Source organism: Aythya marila (assembly GCF_965140915.1).
Source record: "Aythya marila genome assembly, chromosome: 20".
Taxonomy (NCBI): domain Eukaryota; kingdom Metazoa; phylum Chordata; class Aves; order Anseriformes; family Anatidae; genus Aythya; species Aythya marila.
Genome location: NC_139061.1, coordinates 7,923,579 through 7,943,386, shown reverse-complemented (window position 1 = coordinate 7,943,386; position 19,808 = coordinate 7,923,579). Strand labels below are relative to the sequence as shown.

General features: G+C 42.0%; 2 protein-coding genes across 5 annotated transcripts; one reads left to right on the top strand and one right to left on the bottom strand.

Annotated features, from left to right (window-relative positions):
- Positions 1–1,388: 1,388 nt before the first annotated feature.
- Positions 1,389–13,427, bottom strand: SHPK (sedoheptulokinase). 3 transcript variants are annotated; one of them, XM_082776249.1, is made up of 8 exons: positions 13,340–13,427; positions 12,036–12,124; positions 8,523–8,664; positions 5,777–5,960; positions 4,400–4,552; positions 3,161–3,336; positions 2,865–3,065; positions 1,390–1,821 (listed from the first exon to the last, which is right to left on the bottom strand). In XM_082776249.1, the coding sequence occupies exons 3-8, from the start codon at positions 8,659–8,661 to the stop codon at positions 1,427–1,429; spliced, it is 1,248 nt and encodes a 415-aa protein (XP_082632375.1). In that variant the 5' UTR covers positions 8,662–8,664; positions 12,036–12,124; positions 13,340–13,427; the 3' UTR covers positions 1,390–1,426. The 3 variants fall into 3 exon arrangements, with proteins under 3 accessions (XP_082632374.1, XP_082632375.1, XP_082632373.1); XM_082776247.1 differs by lacking the exons at positions 12,036–12,124; positions 13,340–13,427 and adding an exon at positions 10,249–10,711; XM_082776248.1 differs by lacking the exons at positions 4,400–4,552; positions 12,036–12,124; positions 13,340–13,427 and adding an exon at positions 10,249–10,714 and having other exon boundaries at positions 1,389–1,821.
- On the top strand, positions 10,897–19,663 carry CTNS (cystinosin, lysosomal cystine transporter). Of its 2 annotated transcripts, none has more exons than XM_082776252.1 (11): positions 10,897–10,995; positions 11,453–11,571; positions 12,846–12,924; positions 14,151–14,235; positions 14,326–14,429; positions 15,400–15,531; positions 16,294–16,393; positions 16,488–16,607; positions 17,707–17,877; positions 18,289–18,406; positions 18,753–19,662. In XM_082776252.1, the coding sequence occupies exons 2-11, from the start codon at positions 11,463–11,465 to the stop codon at positions 18,881–18,883; spliced, it is 1,149 nt and encodes a 382-aa protein (XP_082632378.1). In that variant the 5' UTR covers positions 10,897–10,995; positions 11,453–11,462; the 3' UTR covers positions 18,884–19,662. The 2 variants fall into 2 exon arrangements, with proteins under 2 accessions (XP_082632378.1, XP_082632379.1); XM_082776253.1 differs by lacking the exon at positions 10,897–10,995 and adding an exon at positions 11,118–11,137 and having other exon boundaries at positions 18,753–19,663.
- Positions 19,664–19,808: the final 145 nt, after the last annotated feature.

Below are 19,808 nucleotides of genomic sequence, written 5' to 3'. Positions count from 1 at the left end.
CCTTGGCTGGCCCTCCTGGAACTTTGCTGCGCAGAGAATTTGCTTCAACATTACGATTAACTCCTTCACCACTTCCAAGGAACAGCTTAGTAAGAAACCCATGAAGTTCAGTGGAGGGTCTCCTGTACTCAGTTTCTAGCTTCTTCCTTGCTGCTTTTGCTGAATGCTCCTTCTTTCTCTTTTCCCGTTCCTGGCACCAGCTCCTCTCAGTCTTCCCATGCTCTCGAGTAAACAGTTTGGGAGCTTTCTGTCATTTTCTGAGCTTTGATGTCTCTTTCATCGGCCTCCTTGATTTCTGTTTCTTGTGAAGGTGTTACTTCCTTCTTACCAGCAGCAATTCCATTACTTTTTGCCACAGTTCTTGGAGATTTCATATTCTGCCTCAGCAGGGACCTCATTTATAAGTGTGAGCTCATAAGAATGTGTGAATGCTTATCAAAACACACCAGTAGCAAACAAGAAGGAAATTTATTCCTTTTCTTGGGCCAGCATCCCATAGCTTTCCATGGTACACAGATTTCATGCAACTTCTGTGCTCAAGAGTGCTTAACAAATAAAAACCCTCTCCATTGCTGCAAATGGAAAAGCATCAGCATGGAAGCATGCTAGAGACCTTAAAGATGTCTCCAAGACTACTCTGCAGGTCAGATATATTCTTGCCTTTGCTAATAGAACCTGAAACCACGCCACAATTGTACCAGTTTCTGGTAAATACCCAGTGAATGCATTTTCCATAAGCCTTGCATTCCAGGTATCGCCAGTCATGGTACAGGCCTACCCATTCCTTTGGCCTTAGCCCACTCCAACAGACCTGAATAGTCAAAGAAATAACATTCTATGGTTTATTTTAAATGTTTAGTCGACATGCAAGCCAAGGCTGTATTCCATCTTTTACACAGACAACGTACTATGCATGAGAACTGGCATTCATTTTGTGAAGAGCCACCAAGACCCTCAAATAAAACTGGTATCTCGGTCTGTTGCCTGTATGTATGTATACAGTGAGAAACTGTAAGGACAAGAACTCTCTAATTAAAGCATCACACTAAGTTACAAAAGCTGCCCATTTCTTCTAGCCCTCCTAAACACACTTTCTACCTGGAAAATGAGCCTTACATGAAGTCTCATTTTATGCAGAAGTTAATGGATTTTTCTTTGTCACTCAGTCAAATTTAATGTGATAATTATGTCTCATTTCACAAATGGGAATGACAGAGCAAGGAAATAAATGGAAGACCCTGTGCATGCCCAGGAGCAGAAACAGACATTAAATACAAGCTGTGTTTTCCATTGTAATGAGTAAGATGACATGCTGAATACAACTCTAGAAAAAGTGAGGTAGTGAAAGGAAACACTGTACAGCCAAGGAAAAAAAAAAAAAAAAAAAAAAAAGACGATGCATCTCAGGCCATTCTAAACAGTAGCTTTATTTTCTGTGGAACATCACCATGGCAGCCCCCACAGCAGCATCAACATCCTTCCCATAAACCACAGGGAATGGAAAAATCCTTTCCACTTCCTGCCTCAACACCTCATTCCTGGCGAGGGCACTCCCACTCCCCAGAATTCTGCTCACTCCTGTCTCCATCAGGCGTTGCACCGGCAACATGGAACAGAGGTTTTCAACGATGCCACGGCACAGAGCTCTGGTTACGTGCCCCAAGGAGAGCTCAGAGACAGCAATACTGGTCACTGAAGCCAACTGCTCAGGAACGTGTCTCTCTCCAAATATGGTTGGTTGGATCGAGAGTTTGCTGTCATCTTGGGCCAAAGCTGCTTTGATTATCTTTGCGTAGATGGCAGAATCCTGAACCTGAAGCCCTGCAGATGGGAAATACCACATTACTCAGCTGAAGACATCTAACGTATCTTACACATGGAACCTTAAAATGGGCACTGATCCACTTGTTCACCAAAATACTGTATACTTTTTTTCCCTGTATCAAAGGTAATTGTTTTTCCAGGATTACAAGCCCCAGTTCTCTATCCAATTGTATCTAGTATCTGTAACACTAGAAATCTTTTTCTGATCAGAACCAATGTCTCTAAAGGCACTAATGGCAGACATCACATGCAATCCAGCTACCGAAGCTGAATGCAGAGTTCACTTCAAGAACTCACAGAAAGAATGATTTCAGAACTTATTTCTGCACTGCAAAACCCAGGAGATTTTCTATATATATGTGTGTGTGTGTGTAAAACACTCAGATTTAATGTGATAATTACTTCTCATTTCACAAATGGGCATGACAGAGCACGGAAATGGAGGACCCTGTGTATACCCAGGAGCAGAAACAGACATTAAATACAAGCTGTTTTTTCCCTTGTAATGAGTAAGATGACATATCAAATACAACTCCAGAAAAAGTGAGGAAGTTATATAATAACAAAAACAAACAAACAAACCACCATGAGTGCAAAGTCCATGTTTAAAACACTTAGAAGACACTACGTGAGTTTGAGCCTTAAAATCCATTAGACTGCTGCAAAATACACAGTAAAAGGCAACTGATACAATCAAGGGACTCTTTCTGAATGCAGTCATAGGAAATCAGTGGCTGTCCTCATATTTGCTGACCTTTCCTTTTAAAAACAACTTGCAAAAATATTCTCTTGTTCTTAAAACAAAAGAAAACTCAAAACCTAGAAGTAAAGTGAATGTGGAGTCCAAGGATGACTGTCCCAGCATGTTGATTAGCTTCAGAAGGAAATTCTAGACGTCTGGGAAATATGACCCAGGAGTTATATCCTCATTCCTTCTATTGCATGAAGAAACAGCTCTATACTTGTTCCTTTGTCTGAGCTTCCCTTCACCTTGTTGATCAACCTCAATTTTAAGCCTTAACAATCTTTAACCTGCTTACCCAGTTCTTCCATCCACTGTGACACCATGTCCACAAACGTTGCTAGCACATTGCCTCCATTAAGTGATGCTGCCACTGCCAAGTAGTCACCGTTGAAGTAGGGAAAGTAAGTAACAGCCGATGAAGGATCTGGTGTCTCTGGAAGCTGGAAACCAGGGGGCATTGAGATGGTCAGCTGAGCAGAGGTACTGATATTGAGAACTAGAAAACAAAAGAAGAAAAAAAATCAGCATTTTACTAGGCTATCCTGAAGGTAGACAATGAGAAAACAAAGTAAGATACCAAAATGATCATACCTGCATCAGTCCTTTCAGTCAGACAGGAATAAACAGAGCACTGGAAATCTCCCAGAGCAATTCCTACTTCTGTTCCTTTGGGTATTCCATGCCATGCACAGATTGTCCTCCCTGCAATACTGCCAGGGTCTCCCACCTCTGGAAGCAAGTGAAGAGGAAAGCCGGACTTTTTCAATCTACAATCAGAACAATATTGTTGCAGGAAAGCAGCAGGGGAACATGCAGCATGGCTACAAGGACCTCTCTGAAGTCGCAGACGAAGCTGGCCATACATTTACAGCTGCTGGATTTATGGATGCATTCACTTCTCTAGAAAGCTTTGTCTTGGGCAGCATTCCAATTCAACGGGCTGGGTGAACTAGAATATGCTGGAAAAACAAACTGCTTTTCATGATATGCAATCTGATTACCTGGGATTCTACAGGAGTACACATTCACCAAGCTTAACCTACTGATGTCATATAGACAAGCAGTTCCAGGGTTAAGGGACAATCACAAAAATTCGACTTTTAAGTGTCAAAGAACTTACAACTGTTATGCAGTTAGTAGCTCAAAACCAAATCAGAGGTAAGTCCAACAAACTCCTTACACAAACCAAAAGATACACTATGTTGCTACAGCAAAAACACCAGATTAGTGAAAATGCAAGTTTTTGTCACTCTTAATGCATTAGATAGTAAATTACCTTTATGAGCAGATCTTGGAATTCTGGCCTAACCTAAACTCTGAAATACATACAGCCTTAGGATTCTGCCCTGAAAGAGCAAATCATTAAAAATAAATAAACAAAAACAGTTTTCTGTAAGACTCCCTGTAGCCTAACAAATTTTAATAAATCACAAGTAAATCTTAGCAGTTACAAAGGAGCTCAACCAAAAGAAGTAGTAGTAACTGTCTTTTGCCATTACAGCCTTGGCTACAGTATCCACCTCTCCATCTCATCCCACCATCACACCACAGAAAGGGAGAGGAAATGTTCGGTATACAAAGCCACATTGATGAGTCTCTCAGCTCTGCTGTCTTAGGTATTTCTAAAAACACAGTGCCAAATTGTATGTAACTTAAATATATTTACCTTACAGCCCAAAAGTCCTTCAGTACAGAGCACGGCACAATTGATTAGGAACAACTTTCAATCACTTCCTATCCGTAACACACTCATACTCAGGGTCCTAAGAGATGTTCAAGTTGCCTGACACAAGCAAAGCATAAAATCCATGGAATGACCTCAGCACTTACACATCAGTATTCCAACTTTTGGTTTTGGCATTGAAATATCCCCAGCTGGCAGCATTCTGGATGGACATGAGTGGCTTCTTCAGGTCACACAACATGGCAACCACATAGTCATGGATAGTGCCAGCTGCATCATAACACTTCAGAAAATCTGGACTTTTAAACAAAACATTTTAAAAACAAAAACGATGAGCAGTGCTTTAAGACAGTCAGAGCAAGTTTACGTCCAGCGCTATAGGGAACTTTAGATGTGTGTGGCTTTATCTCCTAAAAAGAGAACTGCAAACTCGGTATCTCAGTGATCAACTTGGATTTTGTGGGTTATTACTTTTTTAATGGGATTTATTTTCCAAGCTCTTACCACAGTAGCAATTCTTATCTGCTTGTGGAAGACAGAGAGACAGTGGCTTTAAGGAATGAGTTATCTGGGTTTGAAATCATACCACCGCAAAACATGCCAGGAAAGTAGTAATTGTTTTACAAAAATGTCACTTTGTTGATTCCGGAGCATTTGACAAAAAAATTAGTCAATTCCTGAAATCGCTTTAGGATTCACAGATTATATGAATGGAAATGTACCAAGTGGTGAAACAGAACAGAAACAAACCAAAACAGCTTGGACTCATGAGCTGTACAGCTCTAAAGCAAGATCACGTCACATTCTAGCTATCTGCTGAACATATGTTGAGGGAAAACCAAGATGTAATAAGTTTTTCCCTACTAATTTAACTTGAACTCACTGCTGAGGAAGATAATGTCTCTTTGAGAGACATAGCATGCTACAGATGAAACTGAAGACCAAATCATGCTGATGCCAAGTCATAAGTGAAAAATTACATCCTCTGCAAATACGCCACAACAAAGCAGAGCATCAGTAACACCTCATAAGAATCCCAGTGTCTAAAGAAGGAAGAAACTGAAATTAATTTAGGGATTGTTTCTTTCAGCATCTGGCATCAAACAGCCAAAGCAACTCTGTTACTGTTTTAGACATGTTTGTACTTTCCACAATCTGCACTAGCCAAAATTATAGCGTTCAAGCTACATTAGCAGACCTCCTCTGAGCAGTAGGTTGGACTAGAATTATTTTATGATACTTTAAGGCTTCTGCTTCTATATGGTCAAAAGATTTTATTTTTATTAAAAATATCTGTAGTATTTTTATGAGGTCAGAGAGACTTGTGTGCTGTTACATATCGCTTATATTGAATACTGCCATTATAAACATTCTTTGACTAATTAGTATTATGATTAGAGAGAAAATGCACACTCTGAGCTTGTAGTTGTTTTACCATGCCACAAGAATACCAACACAAATTCAGGAGGAGAAACCAACAGTGAAACAGCCTGATACAACTGCCCATTTGAGAAACAATGTACCTGTTCTTTAAATACCAGTAGACTGTGGCACACCCAAATCCTGTAGCCAGGCTGATGTGTGACTGGGGCGGAGGAAGAGAAGCGAGGAAGGCAGGACTGCAGCGGCCGTCTTGCCATGTAACCAGATGACTGACCTCCTCTGGCTCAAAGGCAGGGCTGGTACCACACTCTGTCCACCTGCAACCTGAAACACAAAAGCATCTGAGAAATCCCGTGATTTCCTGCTGTGCCTGTCATTTTTCCTTACTAGACACTCTGATAATTTGTCAAATGTATTGGGAAAAGAACAGACACGGAGCCAGTGGCGGTTGTAATTAAATTAACTAGTCATAGTTTCAGTCCTAGATAACGTCATAATTCTAGTCATTCTGGAAAAAAGTTTGCAATTCTGTTACGAGAGGTAAGGAGCTGACATGACAAAACTTGAACAGCCACATCATGACCAAGAGCACACAGAATTAGTAATGAACTGCCTACGATGGATAGGGCACAGTTTCTTCCACCTTCTGAGTCAAAGCAACAGGAAACCTGGATCTGTACGTATTAAGCAACAGACTGCAAACTAACCAACATCTCTCCCCTGTACCTTGCAATAAAGCTTCACCAGAAGTAGAGAAGGATTTAATTGAGTGTTATCAGTCTAGCACATCTGTTCTGAACAGAGGATGCCACACCTTTGGTGAAGCCATCACATGCTTCTACGCCAAGGCTTCAGCTAAATTAGGGCAACTTCTTGGTGCTGCACGGAGCCTTCTCAGCAATGTCTGCTACTGCTCCAACTCAGTGTGCTGCTCCCTGCCCTAACATGCTCCCCACAAGCAGTCATGCTAAGGCAGATTACAGACCTGCCAGAGCAGCAAACTGAGCAGATGCTGAGCTCAAGCACTGCTCTGTGATATTTGCTGGCACACTCCATGTCTCAGCTTCAGCCTCTGACAACTACTGCTCTCCCAGGTGATGCAGGGCCACAAGGTGGGGATAGGACAGGCCACACACTGTCTCCAGCTGGCTCTATTTCTTTTTTTAGTGAGGGGTGGCAGGAGAGTTTCAAGCTGTGCTGTGCCACTTGCCCTACAGGTCAGAATAGAGATATGGCTGCTCAACTGACTAGCACAAATATGAATATAGGGATTTGAAGTCACACACGCACAATGAAAAGCAGCCATGAAAGCAGGAAGTACTATGTGAAACATGTAAAGCAAACATACCTTTTGTTGTTCTCTTAATTCCCTGTTCTATCAAGTCTGTTTGAAATGATTTTCAAATTGGCTTGTTTTTCTAGTTTCAAATGGTTTCAAAGAAATATTATTAACCATAAATCCAACCCTAAAGGATGCTATTAAAAATCTAATTTGTGTCCCAAAGCGCATGGATTCATTTAGTCTACTCAAAACAAATGAGAGCAAACACCCTCTTTCACTGGACAGAAATGAAACAAAAGTGGTGTGTGGCTTTGGGAAATAAAATATTAACCAATATCACGTAAGAATCTGTCTGTCATGAACCCATGAGGCTTTGTTATGCAGCCCTTGGGACAGCTGGAAAGCAAGCAACAGCTCCTTCCCATCAGCCTTCGGATTTCTTTCTTTGCAATCATTTTTGTATTTAAGGTAAAATTACAGCCAGTAATGAATAGCATTGTGTCTCTTTAAACAATTAAGACCCCAACAACTTTTGAAAGGCAGTGACCAGCACTTTTGGAAAATCTATTCTGCAGTTTACAATAAATCTTTACTTAATCTGTAACTTTTATTATTATTTTCAGATCTGTATAATTGCTCAGATGTGCACACCATAAGGTGAAGAGAAAAAAAACGTCGAACCACATTTTGAAACCTGAACCTTGGACTTTAGAAGGTTATGAAGAGAATCCATACCTATCTCACAGAGCTAGAAATCCAAGGCTTGAATTTTTCAAACATCTTCACTGTCACAATCAAGCTCCATGTGACTACCTTACTGTGGCTGATTTTGTTTCTGAGGTCTTGGCCCTTCAGTCTACAAGCAGCTGCATACTCAGAATCAAGACCACAATCCTTTTCAGCTCCTAACAGAAGCACAAGCAGGCAAGATGAATGCAACATGCCAGTCTACAATTTACTAGAAAAAAAATGCTTTGAGATTTTTCATAAAAGATAACAACAAAAGACCGAAATAATATTTTACTGAACGTCATTTTTTCCTTTTACTGTACTTTCAAACTGTGTCAAATGAACATAGCAATGTTCATTACTGGATAGCTACTGCTGTACACATTTTAACATAAAGATCAAGTACAGCTTATTTTTCAAGGCAGACATAGAACTGCTAATACTACTACTGCAGAATCACTGGAAGGTATTGAGATACTGGACACCAAGCAGTTAAGTGCTTTATGAGGTGAGTAACATTTAAGAAAAAAGGAATTCACATGGTCCGGAAGTTCTTTCAACTGGCAGCAGATAGCATATGATGGACAAACAATAGACAAGCCACAGATATGCAATTCCTCCTTCATACTATTAACTATGTTTACTCTGCAGGGATCTCACAAGACTAAATCCTTCAACTGATATGTGTAAACAATACGGTTAACTACAGTCAGTAGCTGAAATTCCAGTAATTAAAGCAAAATTGACATAGAAAATGGTCTTGTTAATTCTGTTTTACAGAAGATCAAGGTGAACATGCAGCGATTGCCTACAGATCACTTCAGTGCTAAAGATTTATTTTACTCTAAACAAGAAAGCCAAAAATACAGTATTACCTTGATCTCTTTTCCAAAATACAATCCCGTGCATTTGCCCTGAAATGCCAATGTGACTGACTCTTTGAAGCTGCTGCTGAGGTAGAGCAGCAAGGCATTCATTCAGTGCTGTTATTATTCTTCGGACATTCTGCTCCATTCCCTGTAATCAAGAAGCATTATACTAAGATGAAGCCATTAGGACTCACAGTATTTATTAAACAAGGCTACTCTAGTCAGAAGTAAAGAACAGAATTCATTTAGGTTAATAACATGCATTAAAGTAACATTCACTACTAAATTGAAAGAAAGTTTGAAAAAAGAAAAAAAAAACAAAAAAACACAGAAAACACAACACACACAAAACCCCCAAAACAATACTAGCAAGTTGACAATAAATAACAGCATCTTACACTGAAGGCCGTATAATCCTTGACTTAAGTTCCTAAGACACCATACTCAAACACACCTTTTAAGAAGTCCATTAACGCTCACCACATACTTACATTAATTCAACTCCTACATTGCTCTTCTTTTTTTTTTTTTTTCCACACAGAGGATTATGCACACGTTCTCACTTGCATGCACATGCATGTCTCACACCCTCCTAAAACCTCTCTACACACTGTTGACTTGGATGATGCCAATACTTCATGTCTGGATACTCTATTCCCAGAACTGCCAAGCAAACTGCAGAGATCTACTCAATAAAGTGACCAAGCCCTGACACAAGGTAAGTTGCATTACAGCTTTCACACTTTTGAACATTCAGATTACTTTGACAGAGCCGAACAAAGATTATAAGCAAAAGTATTTACATTTACCCCATTTATAGATGTGAACTGTCATGCATGTATCTACTTCTAGCTGCATAAACATGACTGAAGGGAGAAGAATTGGCCTGTTTGGTTGGTATCTTCACCCTAGAAACACTACAATACTAGGCCACAGGAATGTTGATACATATTGTTTATGATTTTGATCCATTCTTTATTTGATTGAATCACATAATGGACCTAAAGCCCTCTAACAGGAATATACATTCCTGGTTATTTCCACAGGGAATTTCCAGTTATGATTCCATCTCACATTAAAGTGCAATATACCCTTTAAGTTGGCGAGTGGTTGCTGTTTCCTGACTGACAGCATCGAACACAAAGGCATTGTTCATGGAAGAATAGTTTTAGATTGTTTTGTGACACCTCTGAGGCCACAGTGGAAGCAGAAGCAGGTTTTCTGCAGGTCTGTACGCTCTCAGAAGAGAAAAATCAAGCTTGGGCTGCCATCTCAGAAGTGTGGGCGGCTCCAGCAGTGGCAATTAGTTTGACTCTGTGGTGCCACTTACGGAATGTTCCCAGCAGCTGCCTTCATTTGAAATGAGGTAAGAAAAGAGGGAACGAGTTCCTATTCATCTAGCAAACCCACTGACTCCAGTACTATCCTAATTTGACATGGCCATTTGAGTACTTAACCAGCAGCTTTTCAAAAGCTATCTTTCTTAAACCAGTCAGCTTTACTTGGCTTTCTTGAACAGTAAACAGAGAGCATTTTAATTCCCATTTCAGACATCCAGACACACATAGCGACCATCTCTGTCACTCTACGCACACACACCCAAAACAAGCCCCAAAAAAACAACCAAATTAGAAATCCATCAAAGTCCACACAACAAAGCAAGGCAGCCCAGTTGCTACGAGGCAACGCCGCCATCCTGAAACCGCCAGCAGTGCTTTCTGCCACTCCTTACCTGTGGTCCAGCTTCCAGGCTGCTGGTGTGTGCCTGTGTCTCCCTGGAGCAGCTCGCTGCCACCACACACCCTCGCCCTGTCCCTACCAACAGGGCAGCCTTAACAGACGTCGTGCCCAGGTCTATGCCCAGCACGCAGGACGCCTCGCTGCCCGCCATGGCCCTGGCGATTTGCCTTCACCTCCCACAGCCCACACGAGTCTCTCTAGGCAGTACTCTGACCAACGTCCACTGTGTTGAGCTCTTATGTTGTTCCTCGCTGCCTTTGAAGGAGCACCTGCCCCGAGAGGGCACAGACACAAGCTACTGCTCCAGCAGCGTGTGGGGACTGGGGTGAGTGGGCAAACTGGGCCGAGAGAGAGCCTGGACTCTGCCCTCTGACAGAAAACGTCTCCCTTCAGCACTTGAGCAATACCCCTCCATCTTGAGAGTGGCAAAACCATCCCTTCCCCAGCCCTCCCCAGAGAGCTTTGCCACTCGGAACGAAACTCCAGCGAGCAGCTGAAGCACCGAGTGCCTCCCCCGGCCCTCAGCGACCCCTCCTCACAGAGCCGCCGGCCCCGGCCCCGGCCCCGGCCCCAGCCCGCCCCGCTCTGCCACACCCAAGATGGCGCCCGCGGGCAGCCGCAGCGGCGCAACGCGCGAAGGGGGCGTTAGGCGGGGAGGTGATAGGCGGCCGCCTCACGTGAGGAGCTGAAAAGGGAAGAGCTCGGGGTGCGTGGGACGGAGTCGCAGTGTTGGAAGGAGGTAGGCGGTTTTCCCTCTCAGTGCAGCTTCCTTGGTATTAACGTGCCTTAAAGTGTGGGGTGGCGTCTGCCTCATCGTACTTTCTGAGGGGAGAGCGCTGGGGACTACAAGTCCCAGCGTGCACCGCGCCCCGCTGCTGCAGGTGGGGAGGGTGGGGAGGCGCAGTGGCTGCTGAGATTTGTAGTCCTGTGAAGGAGGGGGGGGGATACCTCAGGGGACGGTAGCTGAGTGGTAGGAGCAGGATAAGCTGCGAAGGGAGAAGATTTTGTCAGGGGAGCGTGGGTAGACAGAGACTGAAAGCCCAGTGTCCTCTGGGGAGTGCTGAGGGTCCTTCAGCCAGGCAGGGCCAGGGGCTGTGGTGCTGAGGAAGGAGCCATTTTGCAGTGGGGGACAGGCTGGTACCCCCTCAAAGTTTGTAGGGCCTGAGCAAAGTTTTCTCCTCGTTTTTTTTCTGCAGCTCTGCCACCATGAGGATGAGATATGTGTTCCCTCCTCTACTGTACCTCATGCCTGTGCTGCTGGGGAGTGGTGGTGTTTGGTCATTCCTGCTTGGGCCTGCAGGCCAGCTCCAGAGTGGTAAGAGATGGACAAGGGTAGCTCCTCAGTATCCCCAGTCATCCCTCTCTGGGTAAATCTGCACCATGTTTCCCACAGCTCTTCTTTCACATGCTGCCTTTGACTTCGTGAGCTCACGCTGAGGCACTCTAGTGACAGATGGAGCACTAGGAAGGTGCAGACACTCCCCTCAGTTGAAGGAGGTTAAATACTGACTGTGGTGCAGTCAGGGATGAGCTGGGGAGCTCTCCTCCATTTAAATAACTTCTTAAGAATGCTGTGTAATGTAAGGTAATGAGAAAGATGCTCATCACTGCCGATAATTCCTATGTAGCTTCCTGCAAGAAATAGCTTTCATATTTGATTTGTATCTATAAGATGTTTTCCACTTATTTCCAAATATTCCTTCTCTCAGAACACAGACACAATACTCAAAACTGTTATGTGAGGATCCTGACAATGTAGGGACTTGCAGTTATTCTTACCTCTGAGGCTAACTGCTGGTGTTTGCTACTTCACTGTATCCAGCCTGTGTATCTCCAGCTTGTTATTTCAGTTCTAGCTTTCTTGAACCCTATAGTTCAGGAGACAAAATAGGGTGTCCATTACTAAACGCAATATTAAAAATAATTACATCATGGCAACCTCTTTATTTCTCTTTTTTTTCTGGTCTTAAATAGATTTGTTGTTCTTGTCTGTCACTTTTGAACTTTAAATGTACATATAGTAAAAGACCTGGATTCCAAAATTGACGACGCATGACTGGTTTATGGTTTTGATGTCAATTGTATTGGCATTGGAATGTGACCCCCCCCTCTCAAAACATGACACACTATACCATAGCTGCACTGTTGCAAAGTGTACCCTATAACAGCAGTGTTTCTGACTGCTATAGCAAGGCACTTGTGATTCTTGAAGTACTATAATTGTAAATATACATTATTTCAAACATCTGGGTACATGAAGAATTTGTCACTCAAGAAGTAACTTTTAAACTAAATTTTGAGCATCATGACTTCCAAGTTACAAGGATCATATGAAGAAACAATTAGTGAGTTTTAAGTATCCTATAGCTTTGTCTTGGCATGAACTTCTGCTGCAAATCAAATATCTAAATTGCTTCCTTGTAACATGTTCAAGTGGCAGTTACTTAGTTCTCCTTTTAGGTTTAGTTCCCTTGAAATAAGCAGTGCTCCCTTTGTTGTTAGCGACAGTATACTGGTGTTGTGTTGTTTTTTGTTTTTAATCTGACACTTCAGGTAGTAATGGACTTTTTTTTGTTTATTTCTTCCCAGATGGAGTCATTGTATTGTCTGTCCCAGAAGTGGTTTTGTTAGAAAATGGAAGTTCAACAAATGTCACGATATCTCTGAGGTAAAATCATGGCTACAACTTTGTTTTCCCTATGAAATAGGGAAGAACAAGGGGGTAAAACATAGCTATATACTCAAATTTCCCTGCAGACTTGGTTAACTGTTTATACAGAGGGACTTTTACCTGTATATGACTTGCTACTTCTAGACCAGTACATCACTTAGTGCCAGTTTGGACCAAGACAGTGCAGCAGGCTCTGAAATGGCCTTGTGTAGTTGGTCTCTGGTAATATCCCATGCCATTTGTATGGGAAGTCAAGCAGGAAAGGACGCTTTATACTGTCTACCTTGTACTAGCTTATTGAACTGTCTTCTATACATGAAGAGCAGCTTTGCTATTTCTAAAAACTGATGCTTGAGAGGAACTTGCACTTCTTAAAAAGATCACAAAAAATTACCACGCAAACAGAACTTACCCTTTCTAGGGAAGAAAGGCAGCTACTCCAGCGTAGGAGCTGATGCATCTCAGTCATGTTGCTTAATACAACACACTACTTAGCTGTGTTTTTGTTGTCAGCTGCCTGCCAGGAAAGAAGCATTAAGTACTTGGACTTTGGGATCCCAAAGGTAGGGGTGTGTGTGAAGGGAATAGTCAGATGACAACGTAAGAATTGTGACAAAGGGGAAAATAGCAAGACAGAACTACAACAGTCCAGAACTCTTATTTCTGCAAAGTATTATGCGATAGATACTGTGATCTCCTTAATGGACAAGTACAGGCATTTGAACCTTATGATACCCTACATACTGCTGTGCAATTAAACCTCCTGGGCAAATGCTTAGTGGAGCTCTGGGGGAAAGCTTTGCAGGGCTATTTTACTTGAGTTTGTTTTTCCTCTTGCATCATGGCCATAATTTCTGCCTGTCATCACCCCAGTACATGTCCATCATTGCTGCCCCTCTTAGTCCCCAGAATCCTACCATTGTAGGATTTTGCTGGTCCTGCTGGTAATGCTCTTCTCTGCCATTTGTGTGGGGTAGAGGGAGGCAAAATGTGGCTCTGTAATTTTAATGCCAGCCAATTTTTCAGTTAAAAGAAATAGCATTGTGCTAACATAACCTGGTGTTAGTGTTCCTCTGAGTACTAAGTAGGTGCTGTACTGTTGTGTATGGACTGCCCACTACACTTGCTGCAGCTGTGTGGAATTAGTAGACACTTTCCCACAGCCCTGAAGCAATCTTTGTGAACTCAGGCACCAGTCTAACTTGGCTCTTCTGTCTTTGCAGGGCTCCACTAAATGAGACACTGGTGATAACTCTTAATATTACCCACTCATCAAAACACAACACTATTGTTGAACTACCTGATGAAGTAAGTGACAGAATAGACTTCTGACCTTATGCAAAAGCCTAGAGCTGGTATGGTGCAACTCTCCTTTCTTCCCTCCACTTTGCCTTGCAGGTACATTTGCCTGCAGGTCACACAGAGGCAGACTTCCAGGTGAAAGCAGATGACGTTGGACAAGTAACAGTTTATCTTTATACCAGTAATTCCAACTTAACTGGGTGAGAAACTGGTTTTTAATTCTACTTAGTACCTACTGCTTCATAAACTCTGGTGTAATTATTTCCTCCCTATAGATAAGTAGTTGCTGGGACATGGAGAAGTATATAATTGAGAAGATGTAGTGACCCTCCAGTAATCCCTGAGGTATTCAGATAAATATAAAGTATGGAAGCAGAATGGTAATATTGGTATTTTAAACTTATACCTAGATGACTGTGACCTCTTATGACTCCTTAGTCTCGTTTTAATAACCCTTCTCCAAAGTCTCAAAACTACATGTCCTCATCCAGGAAGCATTTGGTTGTCAATGTCTACTTGGATGCTTTTCTTATATTACTGTGCAGAGCTTGTTCTGGAGTACTAATAGCCTTGTGCAGCTGAGTACCCACATTATTGTCAGGAGATGCAGGTGTTTTCCTCCCTAGTTAGGGGAGCCATCTATTCACCAATGCCAGTCCTCTCTAACAGGAAAACAGTCTAGCAAGATGGAGAAAACTGGATTGTATTTCCTAGTCCAGATGCTACTCACCAACAGGCCACTCCTGTATTACTTCCTCATTTCACTTCTCTTTTTAAGACTCGCAGGAATTGCAGAGGTAACCAGATTTGTGAAGTGATCAACAGGACAGGCATGATCATGAGGCTTTGTTGGCAGAGCATGAAAAGTGAAACTGCTCTTGCATAACTGACCCCGTGCTGTGACAGTGGAAGCCATAGGCACAAGACGACCTTTTTGAATAATAATAGAAATGAAGAGTGGAAAGGGAAGGAAAGGCTAGGTTGAATAGCAGATATTTAAAACTTAACAGGGACACTAAAGAAAGGGGGAAAAACTCAAAAATGAAACCAATGCTGAATCTTTATCTTGTCTCAGTGCCTGGACTCTGTTTTTTCTTAAAGCAGAGCAAGGCAAATGGTCCCGAAAAGAGTGTGAGCAGAGAAATTAACTAACTCTGCATTAACCTTCAGACCTAGGATTCAATTTCAAGTGATTCATAGCATCATAGTGAAATACGCTGATGAAGTGATTGGCTGGATCTATTTCCTTGCGTGGTCTATCTCCTTCTATCCTCAGCTGTTTGAGAACTGGCGGCGAAAAAGGTAGGAGACTTAAGATGCGTTTGCAAGTTCCCTTAAGCCCATCTGAAAACAATGTTCCTGGTTTCTTTTTCATCCGTCTTGGTTCTTGTGAATTATGTATGGAAAGACTGGGGCAGGAGGAGAAGCAGGGCAAAGATACTGCATGAATAAATGCAGTCCCAGCGCACTTTTGTGTGTGCAGGTCAGAGGAATTTACTTGCATTCTACAGACACCTAATTCTAAGGTTTGGCATCCAGTAATAACTGATAGAGGATGCTTTTTGCGTTCCCTTTGGTGTTATGTTGTATATCACCTGACCAAGCCAATTGTGCTGACACCTTCACAGTTGACTTACCTTGTGAGCTGCTTATCAGGCAGCTCCTTGTAGTGCTATCATTAGACTAGCTCCTGTTTTACTAAACAACTGCAAGTAGAAAGGTTATCATACATGAAAACTAAAGCATTCACTTTGGCAAAGATGCACTACTGCTACGGATTTAGGCTGGCATAGCTTTATCAGGCTGGCTGAGCTCATGGAAGGGTAAAGTTAAACAGCAGCAACAAACTTGGCAGTGAGAACCATTGTGAACGGCATATGAAGGATATTTCACCTTCCTTCCCAATAAACTCCACATCATGTTGTCAGAATGCGTACAGCTTTGGCTTGGATCAAAAATTGCCTATCAGTCAGCATGTTGCAGGGATAAGCCATCCCTGGAGCTGCCTATAATGCTCTCATTTCTCCAGCTTTTTTTTTTTTAATTATTTCTTTCCTTCTCTAGCGTTGTTGGACTAAGCTTTGACTACATTGCATTAAACCTTACTGGCTTCATAGCATACAGTGTGTTTAATGTTGGACTCTTCTGGATTCCCTTAATTAAGGCAAGCACAACTTTATTTAATATTTTTAGGGGGCATGGGTATCTACATAAGGGAGTTATAACACTTACCCTGTTTTGGTTTATCTTACACTTAGGAGGAATTCTTACTCAGTTATCCTAGTGGAGTGAACCCTGTGGATATCAACGATGTTTTCTTCAGCCTCCATGCAGTAGCTCTGACACTCCTCATCATAATTCAGTGTTGCATCTATGAGGTATGTCTCAGTGCTGGCCTGACCTGGTAGCTCTGGCAGAGCTCCCTCTGCTGGGCGCCTCACCCCTCACTGTACTCAGATCCACTCCTTTTGGGCTCTGAAGTCATCTTTACAGCCTGTTCCTTGGCTTTTCTAGAAGTCAGGCTTCACAGTCCAGCTGCTTTATCTTTCTTGAGCTAATAGCTGCTCCAGTAAGCTTTACTTCAGCCTCATGGATGTTCTGAGCTTATAAGTAGGCTCCTTTGACTCAAAATAGCTAAGGTAAACAGCACAGTTCATAAAGTTTTCAAACAGATTTCTAGCCAGCACATAGATTACAGCTCTACACAGTACAAATGCTCATACATACTTTCTCTTTCTTCACCTTTTGAAGATGCCTTGAGCCAGGAGAGGTCTCTTAGCGACTCCTCAGTATTTGAGTTGTAAGCTTTTGGGTGCAGGTATATGTAGTGAGTAACACTTTGTCTCCATCTCCCCACTTCTTTTTACCTGAAACAGCTGCAGAGGCCTATTTGTAATTCCCAATCCCTTCTCAGGTGAGACTGATTGTTAAGTCAGGTGCTCATTGTAAAACCTCTGATCTGAACAGATGGTTTGTTCTCGATAGTAATTATTTCTTGTTTAGGTTCCTTCCTCTGATAATGCTAAACTGAAAACTCTAATAGCAAATTTATCAACTAGTGCAATAGCCTTTTCTAGTAAAGAACTGGGAGATAACTATGACTTTTACCATAATGGCCTCAGCAGCCTTTTGCATTTATAGGAACTGTTGATAACTTCAGACTAAACTCAGGAGATCGTTACAGATGTGGCACTGAATCATAGGCATCATAAATAGTCAAAAAAAAATACTGCAGCAATATTTTTTCCACTTGCTTATGGGCAATAGTATTCTGAACAAATGCTTTTCAATATTGCACATAAGCTTTTGCAAACCTGCAGCTGATTGCTCGAACTTCCCTTGTGATATGTGCCTAACCGGTACAACAATGGGTGAGGACTGTAACCTTGCATAGTACTGAGCATATTCGATACCTTACAATGTTTCTGTGGATGTAGAACCTAAACTGGTCTAAGTATATCTGTATTTCTGTTTCAGAGAGCAGACCAGAAAGTATCCAAAGTTGTTGTTGGACTACTGGCACTTGCATGGATCTTCACATTTACAACACTGTTTCTTGCTGCAGCTGAGGAGATGACATGGCTACAGTTCTTATTTTGCTTCTCTTACATCAAGTTAGCAGTCACGTTGATAAAATATTTTCCACAGGTAAGCCTGAACTTTTCTAGTTTTATGCATGTTACTGTCACTCTTAAGTCTGAAGCGTATGTTCTTGAAGATCTGACTAGACCAGCAATGGTTATTTATTAGTTTTTCACAGACAAAACAGTATAAAGCTAACATTGTTTAACACTGAAGTCTTCTGTATATCTCAATGCTTGCTTACTGGGATTGCTCAGGGTACTAAGAGGTAACCCAACTAAGGAAAAAAGCCCAAACTCAACTGTGAGCTTTCTTGCCAAACAGGAGTATCTTTACCTCATTTGAAGACTGGAACAAAAGACTTCCACTGACTAACATGATCCCATAGTAGAAAGCAGAGTCCCATGTGGTCTTAGCCCTGGCTAGGTGCTGAACCAACAGGTACACAACGCATTAAACTTCTCATTATGCCCTCAGGCATACATGAATTTCCGTCGGAAGAGTACTGAGGGATGGAGCATTGGGAATGTATTACTAGACTTCACTGGTGGAACCTTCAGCCTGCTGCAGATGTTTTTGCAGTCATACAACAATGGTAAGGCTGGAACTGAACTGGTGGGGGCTTAACAGGGGTGGGAGAATTTCATTACAAAGCAAAACCCTGTAGGTTGTCTTGGGAGATTATTTATGCTAGTGTGGGTAGCTGTCTTTACATGAAGACTAAAGAAAGTCTATTTTGCTTAAAGATTGAAAAACACTTAGCTGTTCTGATGAAACCACAGTAACAGTTAGTAGCTTTGCACAAGCTGTACAGGTCAGTCTCAAGGAGTGTTTAAGTACTCTGGGTAACAAGCACAAACTCCTTTAATATGTCTATCATCTTGTGGTCTCGAGATAAGACTAACCTCTTAGTCATAACACTCTAATCTTGTGTTTGACAGATGAGTGGAAATTAATCTTTGGAGATCCAACCAAGTTTGGCCTGGGTGTCTTCTCCATCATCTTTGATATTGTTTTTATGGTTCAGCACTACTGCCTTTATAGGAGATGGGGGTATGAACCTTGTGAGTAACATCTCTGAAGACAAAAACTTTAAATTGAACTTGCCACTATCCTGGCCAAGGGATTTCAAGATGTCTACTAGCAGCTATCAGAAATACTGACTGATCTCTGTTTATTCTTTGATCTACCCTGGTTTGGAATACAAGCTGCCTTGCCAAATGCTGATTGCCAGGTGCCTTAAAGGACATCAAGCTACCTAACCTCTACTTGCAGATGGAAGGTTTGTGCCTGTTGAAGGTGCAAAGCCAGCTTAGCTTGAGCTGTCCCAGCAGCACGTGGCTCTCTTTGTCTAGCAACAGGAAGGAGACCAGAATTGTCTTTTTGATTGTGCATCACTTCCAAAGAGCCAAAGTTCTGGCTTCCAAGAATCTGAGATCATGTCGATGCAACCACTTAATAACAAAAGGTCTGTGGACTTCAGTGCTGCTGGCTCCTTACAGACCAAACCATGCTATAACACCACTTACACTGGCTGGCAACAGCACTAGCAGTACCTGAAGGAAAAATTAAGTTCCTAGCAAAAAAACAAAAAAAGACAAATACAAATGTTAACTCTAAGAGGGAAAATAAAAATACTGAGAATAACCTGAAAATGTATTCCTAGCTCACTTGAAGCTCTTTCAGAGGTGCTAAGACAAGTGCTCAGATAAATGTGCCTGAATACTTGTGGTGTACTGTCTTAATCTTTCTTGGTTCCACTGACAAGCCTTGAACCCTAAACTGTGGATAGTAAAGATCAGATTGTCAAAGGGGTTGTTTCGAAGGGGATCATTTTCATTAAAAGCCCATTAATTAAAGGTCTTAAGCACATATTTTTGTTCTTGTGCTACTTTGTAACTGTATGTGGTATGTTGCAGGTAGAGATCAAGGTAAGCATTAGAACCTTTTAAAGTCACTTGAGGGGAATCTAACAAATACTTGAATGCTTTGTATCG